General features: G+C 55.7%; 7 protein-coding genes across 7 annotated transcripts; 3 read left to right on the plus strand and 4 right to left on the minus strand.

The window, feature by feature from the left end:
- Window positions 1-419: 419 nt before the first annotated feature.
- On the minus strand, window positions 420-1553 carry PG986_002634 (xylose isomerase-like TIM barrel; the record flags this gene model as incomplete). The annotated part of the gene is made up of 1 exon (XM_066838856.1): window positions 420-1553. The coding sequence occupies one exon, from the start codon at window positions 1551-1553 to the stop codon at window positions 420-422; it is 1134 nt and encodes a 377-aa protein (XP_066703920.1).
- A 1366-nt stretch (window positions 1554-2919) lies between these two features.
- On the minus strand, window positions 2920-5619 carry PG986_002635 (uncharacterized protein; the record flags this gene model as incomplete). Its single annotated transcript, XM_066838857.1, has 1 exon — window positions 2920-5619. One exon carries the CDS (start codon window positions 5617-5619, stop codon window positions 2920-2922), a length of 2700 nt encoding a protein of 899 aa, XP_066703921.1.
- Window positions 5620-6597: 978 nt separating this feature from the next.
- On the plus strand, window positions 6598-8913 carry PG986_002636 (uncharacterized protein; the record flags this gene model as incomplete). Its single annotated transcript, XM_066838858.1, has 1 exon — window positions 6598-8913. The coding sequence occupies one exon, from the start codon at window positions 6598-6600 to the stop codon at window positions 8911-8913; it is 2316 nt and encodes a 771-aa protein (XP_066703922.1).
- Window positions 8914-9742: 829 nt separating this feature from the next.
- Window positions 9743-12207, minus strand: PG986_002637 (uncharacterized protein; the record flags this gene model as incomplete). Its single annotated transcript, XM_066838859.1, has 7 exons — window positions 9743-9913; window positions 10034-10218; window positions 10295-10559; window positions 10635-11281; window positions 11338-11563; window positions 11665-11789; window positions 11985-12207. The coding sequence occupies 7 exons, from the start codon at window positions 12205-12207 to the stop codon at window positions 9743-9745; spliced, it is 1842 nt and encodes a 613-aa protein (XP_066703923.1).
- A 483-nt stretch (window positions 12208-12690) lies between these two features.
- PG986_002638 (uncharacterized protein) lies at window positions 12691-13214 on the plus strand (the record flags this gene model as incomplete). Its single annotated transcript, XM_066838860.1, has 2 exons — window positions 12691-12743; window positions 12812-13214. The coding sequence occupies 2 exons, from the start codon at window positions 12691-12693 to the stop codon at window positions 13212-13214; spliced, it is 456 nt and encodes a 151-aa protein (XP_066703924.1).
- A 907-nt stretch (window positions 13215-14121) lies between these two features.
- PG986_002639 (uncharacterized protein) lies at window positions 14122-15265 on the minus strand (the record flags this gene model as incomplete). The annotated part of the gene is made up of 4 exons (XM_066838861.1): window positions 14122-14267; window positions 14472-14686; window positions 14847-15083; window positions 15162-15265. 4 exons carry the CDS (start codon window positions 15263-15265, stop codon window positions 14122-14124), a joined length of 702 nt encoding a protein of 233 aa, XP_066703925.1.
- Window positions 15266-17356: 2091 nt separating this feature from the next.
- Window positions 17357-19607, plus strand: PG986_002640 (nucleobase:cation symporter-2- NCS2 family; the record flags this gene model as incomplete). The annotated part of the gene is made up of 5 exons (XM_066838862.1): window positions 17357-17781; window positions 17908-18323; window positions 18408-18803; window positions 18913-19084; window positions 19166-19607. The coding sequence occupies 5 exons, from the start codon at window positions 17357-17359 to the stop codon at window positions 19605-19607; spliced, it is 1851 nt and encodes a 616-aa protein (XP_066703926.1).
- Window positions 19608-19671: the final 64 nt, after the last annotated feature.

The following is a 19671-nucleotide window of genomic DNA, read 5'->3' on the forward strand; positions in this document are numbered from 1 at the left end:
TTAAAAAACACTATAAAATAAGCGTTAACTTTATCTTTTACTACTCTTTATTTATTATTACCACTTAAATTCTTGCACTTTTTATAGTTTTAAATATATTATTATAAGTAAAGTTAAGTTAAAATTATCGTTTTTTATTTAAAATAATAATAAGCCGTTATTTATTTAAAACTATTAATTATTACTTTTAATATAACTTAAAAATATTACGTTAAAAATTATATATAATTATATAATATATTAAACTCATCACTTTATAATATTCACTAATAAATAATTAAATTTAAAATTAATCTTCTATTAAGCGAGAATAAAACGACTGCTAAATAAAACACGCTAGCTATACATAATAAAAAAAAAGAAAAACACACGAAATCGCAGAAGGCTAGATCGACAATTTCTAGTATCCTCGATCCCGTTCAAAGCGAAGCCACCATCCTCTCCATCTCAACACCACCCCCCATCATCATCTTCGCCTTCTTCTCCATCGTCCCAACCATCTCTCCCACCCTCTCATCATACACCTCATCCTCCACCCGCAACTGCATATCCCCCACCAGCTTCCTCCAAGACACCGCCCCCCGCCACGCCAGCTCCCGCGGCACCCCCGCGTCGCGGTCCGCCATGCGGCGGTGGAACAGCTCCAGACTGACCCACCCCTCGAACCTGAGTTCATGGAAAATGACGCGAGCGATATCGCGCACCGGCAGATACGCGCCCCGGTCGCGCTCCCCGTAGAAGAGCCGACAGTTCCGCGACCAGCTCATGCGGGCGGGCTGCTGGGCGTCGTAGAAGGCGTGCCCCGGCTTCAGCGGGGACGCCAGGCGCTCCGCGTCGACGACTTGGATGTAGAACACCTTCGCGACGTCGACGGTCGCGCGCATGCGCGCGAGGGATTCTTGCACCGCGGCCTGCGCGTCGGCGCAGCAGCCCGACGGCGACGCCGGGTCCGCGTAGACGCGCCCCGCGATGTTGAAGGTATCGAGACACAGCCCGAAATTCTCCCGGTCGACGGCCTGGACGATGTCCCAGCTGGCCTCCCAGGTGTCGACGTGCGTGCTGAAGCAGAGGGCCTCGTACACGAACCGGATGCCCTCGGCCGCGCCCATGTCCGCGGCGCGGCGCAGGTCCGCGACGACGCGCGCGCGGTCGCCGGTGCACTGCGACGCCGGCAGGAAGCTCGACGGGATCTGGACCATGTCGGTGCCGAGCGCCTTGGCGAGGCGGAACCAGAAGCGGAGCTGGTCGAGGCGGCGGGCGTGCGCGGCGCGGTTGAGGAGGCCCTCGTAGCCCGCGAAGGGCTGGAGGCAGAGGATGGTCAGGTCGCGGGCGCGGCACATTTGGCGGATCAGGGACGCGGCTTCTAGCTCGTTCTCTTCCGCGGTGTGGGTGTTGTGGCGGCCGAGCTGCTGGGCTAAGTCGGCGAGGTCTTCGTGGAAGAACTCGATGCCCTTGTAGCCGTAGGCCTGGGCCATGTCCAGTTTGTGGCTGAGGGAGTGGCCGGCATGGCTACGGCCCAGGGACATGGACGTGATTGCTAGTCGGCACGGCATGTTGTCTTGTGTGATGTGGAATTGCTCTTCGAAAGCTGTGGTCTCGCCTTAAAGTATAGTGGTATAAGGCCGTTAACTTGGAAGACAAGGTGGACTGGCTAATATCCGATCCAAGTCCTCTGGGGTATTGGGATATGATATAACAAGAACCCTCAAACTGAAAATCAAAATGGGGTATATATACTCGACGACCACAGACCGACGACGAAAGATGACATCAGTAGAGAAGTCAACGGTCGAATGTCCGCAACGCTATGATGGATGAATATCCCGTTCATCCAGGAAATGGCCTGATAAGTGCGTCAAAATCTGTCGACTCCCTTGGTGCACAACGGGTGTAGATATTACACAGGCAGATACACAAGTACGCAGCAGGAAACGCTAAAGCTGACGGCAAGTGACACAAGCCTAGCAGTATGTCTAAAGCGACGAACAGGTTCAGTCAGGGAGAGAAAAAGTGAAAGAGACCAGGCAAGGAAGGAGTCGCATTTTGGAGAAACGGGCACACGCATGCCGGTAGCTTCCCCGGCTGCGCCTTGCGCATTGTTCCCTCTCCCTTCATGGCCCTTGTCGGGACCCTGCGGCGGGCGCCCCCGCAGCAGCAGGCGACTTGTCACTCTTGCCCTCCGCCGGGTAGGGTTGGGTGTGGTATCACCAAGCACGATCGGAACATTCCCGCTGTCCTGTCCCGCGCAAAATGTGGCATGCCGAACGAGACAACGTGTCCCGGGGGCCGAAGATAAGCGGCGGGAAGAGTGTACTTCCCTTCAGGGTAGACGTCATGTTTTTGGAGACAGACCGCCGGGTAAACACATAAACGGCCCCACCGACCGCCGCCGACTCCTGGCTGAATGTTCATACACTGCCAAGGTGATCTGACGTACTAATAATGCATGGTGCTCCCGTTTTCTCGAGTATACATATGTTAGGAAGGGCGTATTATGAGACCCACCACCTGCTCCCCTGGAGACAAGTAGCCTGTATATTGGGTATGCCAAGTAATCCTATTTGGCGTTCCTTTGACTTTTGCACTCCAGCCGCCAATAGTTGGAGGTTTGCTATGAAACCCTTTACCGTTTGCTTGATTGCGTAGATATTGGTGCTTACTTGCATCTATGAAACTCGACTACATCGGGCTCTCTGGCTAGCAACGTTGCGCCGCGTTGCTGACCTTCCCAGATTACATGGCGTGGTAAACGTGTCCTCTGCAGCAACCCGAGAAAGACGCAGCCTGGGAGCTACAAACCGGGTCCTTGGTGTCGCGATCTCGATAAAATGGTGCCCATAAGGCTCGGTTAGATTAGGTTATCCACATATGCCTTCATAGTGTCGTTACATTCATGCTGATACCCGTGAAAACCTCAGTTCACGGCTCTTGTTCCGTAATGTCCTCCAATCGTGGCTGCAGCTGCGGCTGGTTTGTCACCCCCTGTTCTTCCTCCGGGTACGACCTGAACACCTCCGCCCGCATCAACCTGCGCGGAGCCCGCCTTCCCGTGAAAAGCTCAAACTGCGCGAACCCTTGTTCAGGTAAGATGTCGAGACCGTCCATGGCTACCCAGCCGCGGTACGCCTCCGCCCGGATCTGCGTCAGAAGTGGCGTGTTGAGGTACTTGTAGGCGTACTCCAGCACCACACCGCCGGTCGGGCTCTGCAGCCAAGATTCGGGAAGCGTGAAGTTGGGAGGCGGGCAGCCGCCGACGCTATGAGTGGGAATGCAAGAGACGATCATGGTGGGCGGCCGGAACTCCTTGGGCCAGGCGTCGTCCCGCGACTGAAGGACGTGAAACTTGGTCTCGAAGTCCGAGCTGGCGCCAAGGAGGGGAATGTCGTGTCGAGCGAGAAGTCTTGAGAAATGAGAGACTAGCTTTTCCGCATTCTCGATGGTCCTGTTGTATATAGCTATGTTGCGAACCCCAAGCTGGAGCATAGCGTAGACAGCTGCTCGGGCCATGCCGCCGGCTCCAATAACCAGGCCCGACGAGGTGGGCCGTACGGCATTCGCAGGCGACAGCCCTCGCCTGATGCACGCCCGGACGCCGATCCAGTCGGTGTTCTCACCAAACAGCTCCAACACCGGACCGGCCCGGTTCCTGTAATGGAAGAACAGCGCATTGTCAGGAATGGTGTCGTCTGGACTGAGCTGTCGCACCGGAATCAGAGTATTGACAGCGCCGATGGCTTTGGCATGGCTGCTCAAGGAATGCGTCAGGCTAATCACCTCCACCTTGAACGGTAAACCAATGGAAGCCCCAGCAAATTGGGGATCCTGAATGAGGTCCCGTATGTTACTCATGGAGTTCGTAGAATAAGGGGTATAGGAATGGGGGATCCCACAGGCTTTGAGTGCAACTGTATGCATGGCCGGAGACAAACTGTATCTGACGTTGGCCCCAAAGACGTAAAGTTTCATAGCATCAATTATGAAGGAAGAGTGGAGGGCGGATGTTGCTTGCAGCGCTGTAAGTGCGGGTGGGATGTATAAGGAATCCTCGCTCTGGCGTTGATTCAGGAGTGGTTCAGGAATAACCGATGTGAGAATGCGGTTGAAACATTGGGAGTTTCTGCCTTTGGATCCTGTATTGAAGGCGATGACGGGCAATTCGGACGGTCCCAGATCCTTGAGTGCCGATCGAAGTGAATTGATTTCGAAGTTATCTTCCACTTGCGTTGCAGGTCGCAGAAGACGGACAAGATCGCAGTTCAAACTTTGGGCTTTTCGGTAATACGACGTCCAAACCGGGTCCGTCCACGATGATGGGTTGGATTTGATATTGACACTGCCAATTACTTTCGTGGTTCTCCTCGAGGCCATTATGTGATGGAACCAACGGTCATCAAGCCTAAGGTCAATAGCAATATACTCTGGAGAAAGCTTTAGAGCGTGTTGCAGATGTTCTGTATACACGATTCTCTGAGCTTCGCTAACGGAGTCTTCCGAAGGCCAGACCACGTTAATAATGATGGGTATTACGGCATTCCGTCGGATGTGCCCAACCACTTTACTGATTTGGCTGGCGCGCTCCGGCGTCAGTCGAGGATCCTGGCCACATTGCACGAAAGCATCGTCTATGACAATCTCGATGGCATCGGCTCCGGTTTCGATATCCTCGATGTCTATTCGGTCCAATATCAATTTCGATAGTGGGACTGACATGGCGTATGTAAACTGGCGTTTCTCAGTTGGTATCGAGGCCAAAGGAAAGGCCGACTCCACGTAAGGTATAGACCCCTCGGGCATACAAAAAGATAGGAATTTTAGAAAGTGCCTTTCTGCCCGTTTCAGGGTCAGATACGGCGTGGGTGACTTTTGTCCGGAGTCTTGGGTGACGGCGGTGGACTCGACCACGGTCAGGTCTCCCTTCTTTGGTGGCACTTCCGAGACGTTGAAGAACTCCAGGTTGCAGCAGGCGCGAAACGCAGTAGCTGCATAGACGAGAAGTTCGTGGAACTTGCTCTGGTCGGTTACTTTCAGGTAAGAGGCGATCGACTGGGACTCCCTCATCACATGGATGACGGGATGAGAGACGGCAAAGTCCTCGAACAGACCCTGCACGCAGCGTTCCATCCAGGAGGACACTATGATACAGTCTCTTCCATGGTTTGCCAACATGCTCTGCAGTAGGCTATATTGTCGTCTTTGGCACTCCGCGGCACCGTATGTCTTTTTGAAGACGTGTATCGAAAGGCCTGTCGCTTCCTGGAAGGCCTTCTCCGTATCTATTATTCGCCTCTTCATGGCCGTCGAGGCAATGATTGCCAAAGTGGACTTCCCCGATCCTCGCATTCCCACCAATACCACCGAGGCATTGGGCTCGAATCGCAAAGTTGTGTTCTCGTAGGGAGATCGCGTTGGCGGGGAGTGGCTGGAGGCTCTCGAGCCAGGTGCGGATGGATGCTGCGAGCCGGGAGTCGCGTCCTTGGTGTCCAACCTGCTGGAGTAAAACCTAGGAGGCGCATCCAAGGCCGAGTGAGGCCTGCTGGCCGGGGATTTATGAGGCCGCTCGGCTGCATCATGTTCTGCGTACAGGCCATAGTATCTTGGGCTCGCATCGTCCGTAGCCATTGCGGCGAATGGGCGTTTCACTCCCACAGTGGAAGCGGTTGGCTGTAGTGGAAACATCGTCATTTACGGGTCGTTACTCCCAAAGACTTAGGAGCGTCGTCGTATCAAACAGCAAAGACATTGGTGGCGGAGTAGGCGAGAGTTCACTTGTCGAACAGACCAGCGACTTTTACAGTAACTGGAGGAGGTATGACGGTCGGGGCGCCTCGGGCGAGTCTAGCCATCTGCCTGCTGGGTGCAAACTAAATAGAGACAGGGAGCAAGCAATCAATCGATCGCATTGTACGAGATGATCTGCGGAGGACAGGGTCTGCTTCAAAAAAGCATGTAAGTATGTACCTGTTGAGCCGGCATGGATGGGAGCAAGGCGATTAGGTGGTATCCTTTTCGTCAGCGTAAGTATACAAAGAGGGCCTGGAGAGAAACAGCCCGGTATTGGGCATTTCTTCCCCGCCTGGAGCCAATGGCTCAGGGTGCTTAGGCTCCAATCTGGGACTGGGGTGGCACTGGAGAACAGCGCGTTAGGGTAGCCCACTCTCGTCCTAGCGCTGTCACCCCCTCACGCCGACCTGTGGCTAAACATTCAACCGCCAGCAGTTCTCAGTGCCGTCCAAAGCTAACCCTGTCTCTACCCCAGGTTTCTTCTCCACCGAAAGACAGCCATGTCGCAATTTGGATCTGAATGCCCGAGACTTGCGTGTCGGAGAGTTGCGCTGTTTCTTGTCTTGCCCCCATGACGAGCGTGGAGCTGCAAATCACAACGACGACAGGAACTGCAATTTGCTTTTGCCACCCAACGAGCGACAGGATCCAAGCGAGCGACGTAGGCACACTCCGAAAGGACGATGCCGGCTGACCGCTGCGTCTGATACGCGAATTGACGCCATGATTGGAGAAGACGCGATCGCCATCCTGACGACGTGCAGTTTGGATGTGCGGGCAGAGCGGTCGTGACATCAAAGCTGCCCGTAAGCCATCATGCCTCCAGCAGCAATAAATGCGACGACGATGGGGAAGAAGCGCCAAGCAAGCGAAAACGACCAAGACAAGCCCATGCCCGATTCCAAATCCTCGCCCGCCCCGAAGCGCCAGAGAGTCTCGAGAGCCTGTGACCAATGCCGAAGTGCCCGTGAGAAATGCGACGGCATCCAGCCGCTATGCTTTCCCTGCGCGTCGCAGAATCGCTCGTGTACTTGGGAGGAGCCCAAGAAGAAACGCGGAGTGCAGACCGGTTACATCCGCACACTCGAATTGGCGCTTGGCTGGATATTTGACAAGATTCCCGGCACCGAGGAAGCTCTGCACGCCATGCTCACTCATGAAGGAGGCCAGGGTCGCTCGTTACTGGTAGGGAAGGACTCCGGGTCTGGAAGCCGACTTCACAGGAAATGGCGGAAGAGCAATGTTCACAAGGAGATCGAGCGCGTCCTCGCCGGTGGCGATGCATCCGACGTCAAGGGCGAGAAGCCTTCGTCTGCAAACGGAGACTCTGACAGCGGTGACGACGCAGACATGCCGTATCAACCCGCTGTAGACCAGCTGCCTCCGGCCGTAGGGGCAAATGTCGTGTCGATTGCGAGCCCGTCTCTGACACCTGACCGAGCGCAGACGGCGGTTACCCAGCTGCCACCCAATTGCTGGCGCTTAATGGACATATATGTCTCCTATACGCACTGCTGGCTCCCTGTATTAGACAAAGTGTCTATGCAAAAGACCTCTTATCTCTACAAGAACGAGGGACTTGAGCTGTCGCCTGATGAGCCCGACTCTGCAGCCCATGCGGAACTATGGGCAGCCCTGGCATTGGCCTCTTATCAGGAGCAGGCCAGTCAACGGAAAAATGAGGATAGCAAATCACTTCCACAGTCCGTAGACCCCATGGCTTTTTACCGCGTTGCACGGTCCTTGATACCCAGCGAGGGTGGTCATTTCGAGGTACGGCACGTAACTGCACTGCTAGTTCTTAGCCTGGTCAATATCGGACTCCAGAAACTCGACCCAGCCTGGATACTGATTGGACTGGCCAGCCGTCTGACAAGCCAACTACAAAGCCAGCCAGGTATCAAATCCGAATGCGCCTGGCGGCTACATCGTGCTTATATGGGCTGCTTTATACTTGACACTGTCTTGTCAATACGCTTGGGTCGGACTCCGCATTTGCGAATAGAGGAAAGTTCGGGGCCTATCACGGGATCCCTGCCCTTGGAAGAGAACGACCGGGAAGAATGGGACGGTTGGATACCGTGCTTCGGCTTCGGGCCCCAACCAACACCCCATATCACTTCCCGCAACCCATCCCATTCTCTGAGCACTTTCAGCTCCCTTTATGAAATTCATAGGGCAATCTCATCAAACCTGTACTCTCCTCTTGGTTCGAACCCTCACCCAAATGAGCCGTTCTCCTTACAGGTCCAGCGAGCCATTGCACTTCAGCAGAACCCTCGAAGCAGCTTCGCCAACTATATAACTAATGGCGGAAAGCCACCTGTGCTATTGCCATCACTATCTGTTCTTCGTCTTGCTTATCTCGGTTTGGAATCACAACGATACCCCTCTACTCCCCCTTCGCCTATACCGGTTCTCCAATGCCTCGAGGACCACTTCAGGAACTTTGGCGCCTGCAGTGTAACGCCCCTGTTTTCGACATACATGAGCCTTGTGTCTCAGAATCATGGCCTGGATCTGTGGAACCCTGTGGATAGATCCCGTTGGACGGATTCCATTGCGGCGATTGAATCCGTTTGGGGCTCATCAGCTACATCGCCACTGCTCCAAACTTCCCAGCCGCGACTACAGGTCGAGTCCTTCTCGGCCCCGAGCCATCGAATTTCGCCTGGTACTTCAGAATTGGGCAATACCCAGTTGCCGAATCCGGCATCCTATTATGCCGAGAAGCTCCCGAACCTGTCGCAGGCGATGCTCGGTGAAATGTATGGCCACCCGGGATCCTCAAACACGGTGACGAATATAGCGGCGGCGCCGCCTCAACGCCACCAGCCTCTCAGCCTAAACAACCAGCTCAACTCCCCAACCAACAGCAGTGTCTTCGGAAACGCGGTGACTATGGACTCTATGGCCGTGGCGGGGATGCCGTCCACTCCGCAATTCCCCATGCACGGGCGACCGAGCTTCAGCAGCGGCACGTTTGATTACGATGCCATTCTCGACGACATCGCGTCCCTGGATCGGACTGATAGGATGGAGTCGGATCCGCAGTTCATGACCAACCTGGGCTTTGCGCCAGGAAGTAGTCTCGCTGACGTGTTTATTCAAGATTTCATGGGCTATACATGAGCACCTCTGCTGAACACTCGCAATACGTTACATCGCATGCCCGCCGGGGCTGTGGAATCAACAGTTTTGACCGTCGGAGATCTTTGGGTATTGATTTCGGTGCCCATCGGTTTTGAGCCCCCTCCCTCCCGCCCCCCGGGACGTGGCTTAATGCAGTAAGATGGCGATAGAACAATACCTCGACGAGGAGACGCGACGCCGCCCGAAATCCATCAAGATAGAGCTCTACCGTGGATTTCATTTGACATAGGCTAGGAGAGCCGGTTGATTTTCGTCTCCGGTATAGTCAGATACAGAACGGCCGACTGGCCACACCAGTCTAGCTCGAATTATTAGGAGAGGTCCCGATCCCATGGGAGATGAGCATGGTGGCAACCCAATCACGAAAGGAATAATACGTCCATTGAACGAGTCGGGCCACCGTAACTCGGGTTGTACATCTTGATTAGCTACATGGAGTTACTGGCTACTCCTCTTGGATACTAAGCTCACATACGACATGGGTGTTGAGTAATGTACATTACACCAAGCCACGCCACAAATTTACAGCATCGTATATATGAGGATTGTCGATCATGTGCGCCAAAACAGCCACATGACCAGAGTCTATTGTATTAACTACGAATGGTATTATTATCACTGACTGTGTAGACGAAATAATAATGTATGTGACGGAAGAGAACCCATTCAAGATGTTGGGACCAGAAGATTGGCGCCGGTGGGACAAAATTTCGCACTGAACGGGAATTCTAAGACCCCATTTCTGAAAGTAGATAATCGACTTGTGAATGGAGCTGCGGATTCCTTCCCGCCCCCTGTTCTAGTGCTACTACTGCTTGGTGGAAATGCCGAACTGCGCGTTGTCGGCGATCGGGGCCGGGCGCAGCGCCGACTCGTTGAGGTCGTTTTCCTGCACGAAGGGGCGCGTGCCCGTGCTCTCGGCCACCTGCGTCGTCGAGAGGACGTACTCCTCCTTGTCGATGTGGCGGAAGTTCCAGTACTGGTTTTTTTTGGATGTTTAGCGCGTGCCCTTGAGACCAAAGAACCGTGGGAAGAAGCGCGGTGTTGAGGAGGAGGGGTTGGAAGGCCAGACGGGGGAAAGGAAGGCGGGGTGACTTACAAACCAAATTGTGGTGAAGAAGCCGAGGATGGCGATGGCGCCAAAGTCCCAGACCAGGTGCGGGTCGGTGATGGCGGCGGTCGCGGCCAGGTTGACGATCTGGGCGATGGCGGTGCTGGCGAGGTTGATGGCGGAGACGAGGCCTCGCATGTTGACGGGGGCGCGGGAGTAGGCGATACCGTAAGCTATCACATACGCATCAGTTAGTGTATGATCGTCACCACCACCACCAACCAAACATGAGGGAGTGTGGTATCCTACCTGGGACGTTGATGAAAAGCTCCGAGAGACCACCGAGAGCGTAGGGCAGCGCCTCCCACCAGAGCGAGATGTCCGCCACGAGACCCTCCTCGACGCAGCGCGGGTCCGTCGAGCCGTACCAGCCGCACGGGCTCAGCGAGTAGGCCTTATAGCAGAGGACGCAGTAGCCGACGCCGCCGATGGTGGCGATGGCGAAGCCGGTGGTGATGCGGGCGACCGGGCCGTAGTGGATGTTGCGCCGGCGGAGGAGGGGGTAAAAGACGTACTAGAGACGAAATATCAGTGTCAGTCACCGTACTCCTCCTATACAGAGAGGAGTAATTAGGCGGGAAAACCGTACGTTCAGGAGAGGTCCGACCACGATGATACTAAGCGAGTTGAAGTTGCCCACAACATCATTGGGGACGCCGTTGCCTTTAAGCATGGTGCTGAGGTAGTTGGCCGAACTGCCGAGACCCTGGTCGTTCCAGATCTGGACGGGGAAAATACAGAACATGCCCGTCGCCTGCATCGTGCGCTTCACGTCCGTCACGAACTCCTCGGGGTAGTGCGTCTCGACCGGCAACCCGTGCGCCCGCTGGTACGTCTGCGTCGCGGGCTCCCACCAGCCCTCGCGGCCGATGCGCCAGACGCCGCCGCGGCGCATGCAGTGGCCCAGCACGCGGAAGACGTTGGGGAAGTCGGAGCCGCCGGGCTTGTGCAGGATGAGGCGGGGCTTGAGCCACATGAGCAGCAGGGGCAGGGGCAGGTACAGGATAAGCGGGATCAGGAAGGCGAGCCACCAGCCGACGAGGCGCGCGCAGTAGGTGGTGGCCGTCGACATGAAGCCGCCGATGTTGATGAGAAGATAGAACCACAGCATCACGCGCTCGGTGCTGTGCTCCGGGTCCTCGATGACACGCTCGCCCGTCTTGAGCGTCTTGACGATGGGGACGTGGCTGGACATTTGGTCGAGCAGGAGGGGGGTCACGTTGGGTTTGAACATGGCTGTTTGGCCCGTTCATCAGCAAGCAGGCGTACAGTAGGGGAATGGGACGACTTACCGGCTCCGATGGAGAGGATGTAGACACCGATGAAGAAGGGGATCTTGGCCGTGCCGTTGTCGATCAGGGCCTTGGCGCCACCGGCGATAATCAGCACGTGGGCGACACCGCACACCATGACGCCCCAGAAGATCATGTTGTAGCGGCCATATCTCGTGTCGGCGAGGTAGCCGACGAACAAGGGGAGGAGGTACGCCAGCAGCGTAAACGATTGCGTCGTGGCATTCTGTCGTGGTCACAATTTAAGGGGTTAGTTGCTTACGTATTCGCACGCGCACCCCTGGAAAGGGGACAGACAAGAATGAGAACTCAGTGGGCGATACGTACAGCGATCTGTTCACCCAGACCCAGGGCACCTTGGGTGGCCTGGCTTCCGTATGGGACCGAACCCAAACCGTTACCACCCTTTGGCAGAGGCCTGTTGATGTAATTGGTCCAAATTTGAACACAGCCTAAATACGGATGTCGTGTTAGCCATATCCCATATATATATATATATATATATATATATATTGGCCATCACGATAGATAAGAACATAATACTCTCACAGTTGCAGCCAATGGGCCTTGCCACCATGGTAGGATAATTGGAAGGGGGGAAGGGGGTCTGCGCCAACTCTCTCGCATCTTCTGGTGTGTTTACTCACCGTAATATGAAGCCCGCTCGCAGAACTCGACGGCGCAGAGCAGGTACGCGATGCTGGGCACTTTTCCGGGAACGCGCCGCAGCGTCGCCAGCTCCTCCTCGGTCGGCTTGCCCTCGTAGTCCTGGTTCAGGACGGCGATGTCGTAGATGGGCGCGTGCTCGTCCCCCGGCGGCGTGTGCCCGCCGCCGCCCACCTTCTCGTGCAGGGACGGCGTCTTGTCCATGTTGTTCGCGTGCGTTGGCGAGTCTGGATCGGCGGTGGCTATATTTGCTACAAAGGCACCAATTGTTAGTATTCGAAGGCATCTTGGGTCGATCACGTATTTATATCCATACGTGTGTACGTATACGTATTCTAGGAAAGGGGTAGAGAGCAGTAACAGTCTCACACTTCCCAATTGGCCCATTGGCCCCCACGAAGGGAGGGAGGTCTCAACCGGGAGGCGGAACCGAGGTGTTTTGTTTCTGGGCTGGTGTGTAACTTACACATTTTTGCTTCTTATGAACCCCAACGGCGATCACGCTACACACCAATTGTCGGTGTGCGGGAGGGCAAACGAGAGGCTCTGTCTGATCAAAAGAGACAAGACACACAAGAAACGAGAGAAAGGCAGCAGAGACAGGAATATCATCCGGTGCGATATGACGGGAATAGGCCGATTATTTGTAGGCGCGCTCTCCTCTCGGGTCGGTTCGCGGCTGCAACCATGGACTCTAATGATATGAACCCCAAACCACCCCCTCCCATCCTCCTCTTCCTGTATGTGGTGTATGCCCCCGTGCATGCGCGCGCGCGGATCTTATTTCCCAGTGCTATCAACCTGCAAGTACCTGCGAGTGGAAGGCTGGCTGCAGTAGGGTAGAAAAGTGGTGTATCCCTTATTTCTTCCTTGCCTGCCCACACCCCTCCCTCTCACCATCCGGAGCGTCTAGCCATCTAGACCGAGGGAGAAAGTTTGCGCACCTTCCCATTTGGGTAACCGCATACGCTGATTATCATGAGGTTGTGTCAGCCATACTTTCGCCTTACGGGAAGCTGCTCGCCCGCTGCACCCAATGGGACGAAGCCATTAGCAATCTGTCGCTTGACCCGGGCTGCTTTTCTACCATCTGGCCATGTCGTGACGGCGTCTGGAACCCTGGAATCCCCCCCGGTGCTTCGCACTCTTCTTGGCCTAGCCTTATCACGGTCAAGCTTCCTTGGGCCGCACTGGGCGTACATGCTGGTTAGATGCAAGGACCTTCTAGCGCAATTCCGGAAGGCCGCCGCTATTGGACAGGCCCGTTTCCGTTCGCGGCCTCCAGTCCGCACGCATGCTGCAGTGGTCGCATACGAACAATTTGCCGTCAGTTCGCAGGCGAACCAATCCGGCTGACAATTGCTCCGGGGAAGGATGCTCAATCAATCAGCAACGATTGGGCGCATGGGTGCATTCGCCTGTGCCCAATCGAGGGCCATAACAAGACAGGTCTCGACTTGCCACTCGGCGAAATACAACGAAACGCCTTTGCTGACAGGGCCGAACGAAGGGCCACTCTGTCTCAAAATGGGCAGTCGGTTTCCAAGATCGTCATTTTCGCAGCCTCGAGATAAGAGTCGGGTGTTCCACTGAGCTGAGGCAATGCCCTCACACGCGTGTATCAATGCCCTGCCGTGTAAATTCGCCTTTGTGTTATTGGTGACGATGAACAATTTCGAGTTGGAGAGTCCAAGGTGGTCCAGTAGGTTAAATGCAATTGAGTGCTACGTGCAGCAATCTGGTTACATCGTGGGCTGATTTTCCATCCTTATCTGTAAGACCGTAGCAAACCGTGCCGCCGTGGATGTGGATGTGGATGTGGATGTGGATGGTGGGTGGTGGGGTGGAAGTGCCCCCCTGCAATGTGTCTCCCCAGCTCCTGGAATTGGGTGTGTACATGGGCCTTCAACTTGGCAGCAGCTGAATGTGCTTGTTTTATGGAATAGAAGAAGTTGGTTGCATGGTTCCAGGGTTGCATGCTGCGAGCGAGCGTTAGCTGCGTGTCACCAAACGGACGAGTATGCATGGAATTACCATTGTTTGTCTCTACCCTCGGGTCTATCTCGTGCTGTATGTCTATGACCCTCCCAGTATCTATATATAGCTGTCCCATACCGTCTACTCTCGGTCAGGCAAATGGTAATATGGGTTGTTGGGATCAGCCCGTTCCTGTTCCACGGTGGGCAGAGTCTTGATGACTCTGGCAGGCGAGCCGACGGCGACAGAGTAGGGAGGAATACTCTTGGTGACCACAGACCCCGCACCTGGTTCCGAGCACTTTCGGTTAGCCATTTACGTTGGCTGACAGTCTGTTCGTCCCAATCTGCTGGGCCGCCGTAGATAACCAGGAAGGGAAGGAGGCAGGAGGCAGGAGGCAGGAGGCAGGAGGCAGGAGGCAGGAGGCAGGGGACAGGATAGGAAGAAGGATGGGAGCTATTGATTCAATCTCAAATCATCGGGGAACTTACCAATCGAAGAACCCTTGCCAATGGTGACCCCGGGCAGGATGATGGAGCCGCCCCCGATCCAGGCGTCGTCCTCGATGGTCACGGGCAGGCCAAACTCGACGAACTTGATCCGGGACAGCACGCTCGTGTCGTGCCCCGCCGTGTAGATGCTGACGTTCGGGCCGAACTGGCAACGGTCGCCAATAGTCACGAGGCTGACGTCGAGGATGGTGAGACTAGGTGCCACAAAGAAGCGTCAGCCATAACGAGCGGCAACGGTTATCTGTGTTACCCTGCCTGCTCTAACACCCTTACACCAACCAACCAACCAAATCCAACTGGCATCCAGCAGGCAAGTAGCATTAACTGAACGATACGAATAACGGAGGAACCTACTTGAAGTTGGCGAAGCAGTTCTTGCCAATGATCACATTGCAGCCGTAGTCCGGAAGAAAAGGTGGTTCGACAAACGAGCCGGAGCCGAATCGGCCCACTATATCCTTCAAGATGCCGGCCTGAGCCTCGTGGAAGGCCTCCATGGGCTGCGCGCCCGGATCAAGATGGTTGAGCTTGTGCGCCAGGCATCTCGCGCGGTGACGGCCTTCCATCAGTTTAGGATGCAGCGGGTCGTACCTAGGGTACGCCGTGTCAATTGGGAGTTCAAAAGGGAGGGAAATGGAACATGGACAAGGGGAAACCAATGGAACTTACATCATACCCGAAATCATCTTCTCGTACTCATCGCACCACGGCGTGTGTTGCAGCGTCTTGGCCGCCTCGATCACCTCGGGGTTCAGCTCTGTTTTGGCCGCCATTGTGTAGAACGTCGATTGCGTCTTGAGGTGTCTCTGTGTACGTTCTTGTGTCTGGCCAATATCCAGATATATCGGCTTCTGTGTATGGTCGGATAGAGTCGAAGTTCAGCACCGTCCCAACGCCCCGCGTTTGTGTTGCGGGCCGTTGTTCGTGGGGGTTTTAATCACGTATTTTGGATCTTCAGTCAGTGGAGAAGGATGAGAAGCAGCCCATCTTGGCGCAATACATCATCGCCCAAGCGGACAAATTGTCGCCAAATCCAGTTTATCTTGGCCATAAGCGGTGTGGACACTGATTCCTACTAAAAATAGCATCATTCAGCGTGGAGAATGTTCTTGGGCCAGAAACAGGTAATCGCGGCTTCAACAGCGGCGACGAGCATCAACAGCATGGTTCGGGGCAAATGGATGGACTTTGCGCTGAAGATGCTCCCCAGTGCTTTTGGCGGGTGGTTCATAGCTCGGCCATCAAGAGCCCAGCGCCTCAAAAGCCCAACCGCCGAATACCTTGAGGCCGTCTGGCTACCGGTCTGACATAATCCCACCAAAGGCAAGCCAGCAGTCCGTCTGATGAGGCAGTTTGGGAATTTTCCGATGCATTTCCTACTGATGCAAGGAACTGGATTGGTTGAGTGCATACAGTAGCAGTTGATTTTGGAAGCATGCCAAATCACTGCGGTTCGGCATTCTCCGGGTTTGCCTCTATGCTGCTGGATCTGTCTGCGCTCTGGAATTTCCGTCTTTCCGTCCCTTGCGCGCTTTTACACCCAAGCAACGGCAGCAAAACGCAGCCACGCACTGCACCGAACGCGCACTGGACCGGAGACCCTGAGAATCGCCAAATGGGTTGACCACTGCTCCAATATCGCGCAGGCTGTCGGCGCATTGCGGCTTGGGCTCTTCGATGCGGCGGTTTCTCCCTGTAAAGCGGCAGAGCCCGCCCCGTCGTCTCTCACAACGAGAGCGTTGCTGCTGCAGGGTGCCAATCGCTGCAGCCTCGGCGTCGGAACTCCTACCGATCGCACCCCACGCAACACATCTGCGCGTGCTACGCCCAGCCTCCATTCCCTCCTATCTTTTCTTCAGCTGATGTCTCTCTGGTTCATGGAGCATGTAGGTAGGTCACTCCGGGTTGGCAACCCTATTTTCTCCCAAGCTGTCCATTGTCGCAGGCACGGGTAAGGAAAGACCCGGACCGGTACTTGACTAAGGAGTCGACGCCATTCAATATGAGCAGACGGGACACCGCTAGATACAGTCCAGCGGACAAGTGCCCGTTGAACCATAATGGGCACTTATCAGTGGCGCGTGGAGTCGAGCTACATACCATCAATGGCTGCTCAGGGTGAGTCGTGTAGCATCACAGACACACCGCGACCGACGAAGCAATTTCTCTCTTGGCGGAGACGAACGGCTACATATCAGCTTTACACAGATCTTTGACAAACCGGTCCAGGGTCTCGGTCCCGGTCCCAGTGGAGTTGCAGCGAGGACCCTTCTTCGCGATGGCTGAATGGCAAAAAGACAACAACAGTGGGTTTTCAGCAGCGGCTCCCGGCGCTCTAAGTCGTCGGCTAACCCCGCTATCAGGGCGACTCCTGGGCGACATGGATGGGGGGACCCCCAGACGGGCTTGACAGAGCTCCCCATCAGCTCCCTTATCTCCAAAACGTCATTGGTGATGGCGAGCGCCCAGCGAACACCCAAGAGGGCAAAAAGTGGCGCCCTCCTTGATAAAGAAAAGAAAAATTACAACATAATCTCGATAGCTACTGCTTTCGATGGAGATAGATTGGCGCCCTGAGAGGCACATTGAGAGGTACATAATATATAAGAAGATCCTGTGTCTCGCGTCGTGTCCCGATGGTCCACTGCACCCGGTGCTTTGGGTTCGTCAAGCGGAAAGTCTCACAGCACCAAGCCAGTTTGCGTTGATTGATTCGGCGCCAAAGATTCTGATCCCGAGTGGAGAGGCATCCCTACTTGGCTCGTCTTACGCAACTCGATCTCCCGTACGACCAATAGCAAAGGCTCCATACAGCCCAGTTTGGATACCCTCGACTGCCTCGGTAACAACGCAAGCTTGCCACAATGGACGAAGACCAAGGCCCCTCGCACATCGCGCCGCCGCCCGAGCCGACCCGCCCGCCCCGGAAGACCGTCCGCGACCGGGTCCTGGGCCTGCGCCGGACCTTCTGCACGCGGGACGGCCTGCTCGGCCAGTACGACTACGGTTTCCTGTTCACGCCGAACCTGCCGTTCATGCGCCGGCCGAAGCAGGTCTCGCCCTTCTTCGGCCTCAACGACCGCATGCCCGTCTTCCTGGCCCTGGTCCTCGGCCTGCAGCACTCCCTGGCCATGCTGGCGGGCATCATCACGCCCCCGCTCCTCCTGACGGGCGCGACGGGCGTCAACTTGCCGGGGGAGATTCAGCAGTATATCGTGTCGACGGCGCTGATCGTGTCGGGGATTCTGTCGTTGGTACAGATTACTCGATTCCGTATCCTTGGGACCCCGTACGTTGACAAGCCTTGCTTAACCCCTCGCCTGATCCAAAAAGAACAGGAACACTCTCGCGATCATCTACTTCTGCTGCTTCCAATCATGTAGTTCCTGAACATCGGACTAAACTCTTTCTATAGATACTACCTCGGCACCGGCCTGATCTCCGTAGTCGGCATCTCCTTCTCCATCATCCCCGTCGCCCAGGGCGCCTTCGCCCAAATGTACGCCAACGGCTTCTGCCCGACGGCCGCGGACGGCACGAAGCTGCCCTGCCCGGACGGCTACGGGGCCCTGCTCGGCACCGCGGCCGTGTGCGCCCTGATCGAGATCCTGATCGCCTTCATCCCGCCCAAGATCATGCTGCGCATTTTCCCGCCCATCGTCACCGGCCCCACCGTCATGCTCATCGGCATCTCCCTCATCGAGAGCGCCTTCAAAAACTGGGCCGGCGGCAGCGGGCCCTGCGCCGATGCGCAGCCGACGGATTTCTTCAAGCTCTGCCCGGATATTACGGCGCCGCACGCGCTGCCTTGGGGGTCGGCTGAGTATCTCGGTACGTTTCCTGGTCCCCCCTTCTTTCCCGGCAATCACTTTGGCTCCGCCAGAACATGCTATGGCTAACAAACGCGACCCCCAGGCCTCGGCTTCTCCGTCTTCCTCACCATCATCCTCTGCGAGCGCTTCGGCGCCCCGATCATGAAATCCACCGCCGTCATCATCGGCCTCCTCGTCGGCTCCATCATCGCCGCAGCGTGCGGGTACTTTGACCGGACGGGCATCGACTCGGCGCCCGCCGCGTCCTTCGTCTGGGTGCACACGTTCAAGCTGTCGGTCTACGGGCCGCTGGTGCTGCCCATCATGGCCGTGTTTATTATCTGCGCGTGCGAGGCCATCGGCGACATCACGGCCACCTGCGACGTCTCCCGCCTCGAGGTCGAGGGCAAGCTCTACGAGTCGCGCATCCAGGGCGGGGTCTTGGCGGATGGGCTCAACGGAGTGTTCGCGGCGTTGATGACGATTACGCCTATGTCTAGTGAGTTGCCCCTGGATGGTTCTAAAATGGAAGAGTTGCAATGCTGACCGGTTTTCAAAGCTTTTGCCCAGAACAATGGTGTCATCGCATTGACCCGTTGCGCAAACAGGACAGCTGGATATTGCTGCTGGTAAGGATTTGCCCCCCCTTATTTGGGTTGTTAACTTGAAACTGACTCTGGCGAAAAGCGGATTCCTCATCATTATGGGCGTCTTCGCCAAGTTTGCCGCGTCTCTCGTGGCTATCCCATCTGCCGTTCTTGGCGGAATGACAAGTTTCTTGTAAGTACTTCCATATACCCTCAAACAACAACCTCAAGACACAATGTCCGACTTCTTACTGACAACAACCCACAACTCCAGGTTCTGCGCCGTCGCCGTCTCCGGCATCGCCATCATCACCAAGGGCGTCCCCTTCAACCGCCGCAACCGCTTCATCCTGACCGCGGCCCTGGCCGGCGGCTACGGCGCGACGCTGGTGCCGACCTACTTCTCGCACGTCTTCACGTACACGGGCGACAACAAGGGCCTGCAGGGGTTCCTGGACGCCATCGTGTTAGTCATGGAGACGGGCTTCGCCGTCACGGCGTTCGTGGCGTGCGTGCTCAACCTCACGCTCCCGCCCGAGTTCGAGGAGCCGATTGAGGATGTGGCGCCGCTGCGGGAAGAGACGGGGGTGGTGGCGGCGCCGAATGGCGGTGGGGGCGGTGGTGATAAGGGGATGAGGGAGGCTAGTCAGAGTATGGAGGGGAGTAGCTCGGCGGCGGCAGAGGAGGGGTTTGGGAAGCGTGAGAAGGCGCAATGAGCACTGCATCTGAATACATGCACAGCGGATTGGAGTGAACATCCTGGATAATATAATAGAAAGA

This window comes from Apiospora aurea, assembly GCF_038362705.1.
Source record: "Apiospora aurea strain CBS 24483 chromosome Unknown utg000002l_segment0_segment0, whole genome shotgun sequence".
NCBI classification, from domain to species: domain Eukaryota; kingdom Fungi; phylum Ascomycota; class Sordariomycetes; order Amphisphaeriales; family Apiosporaceae; genus Apiospora; species Apiospora aurea.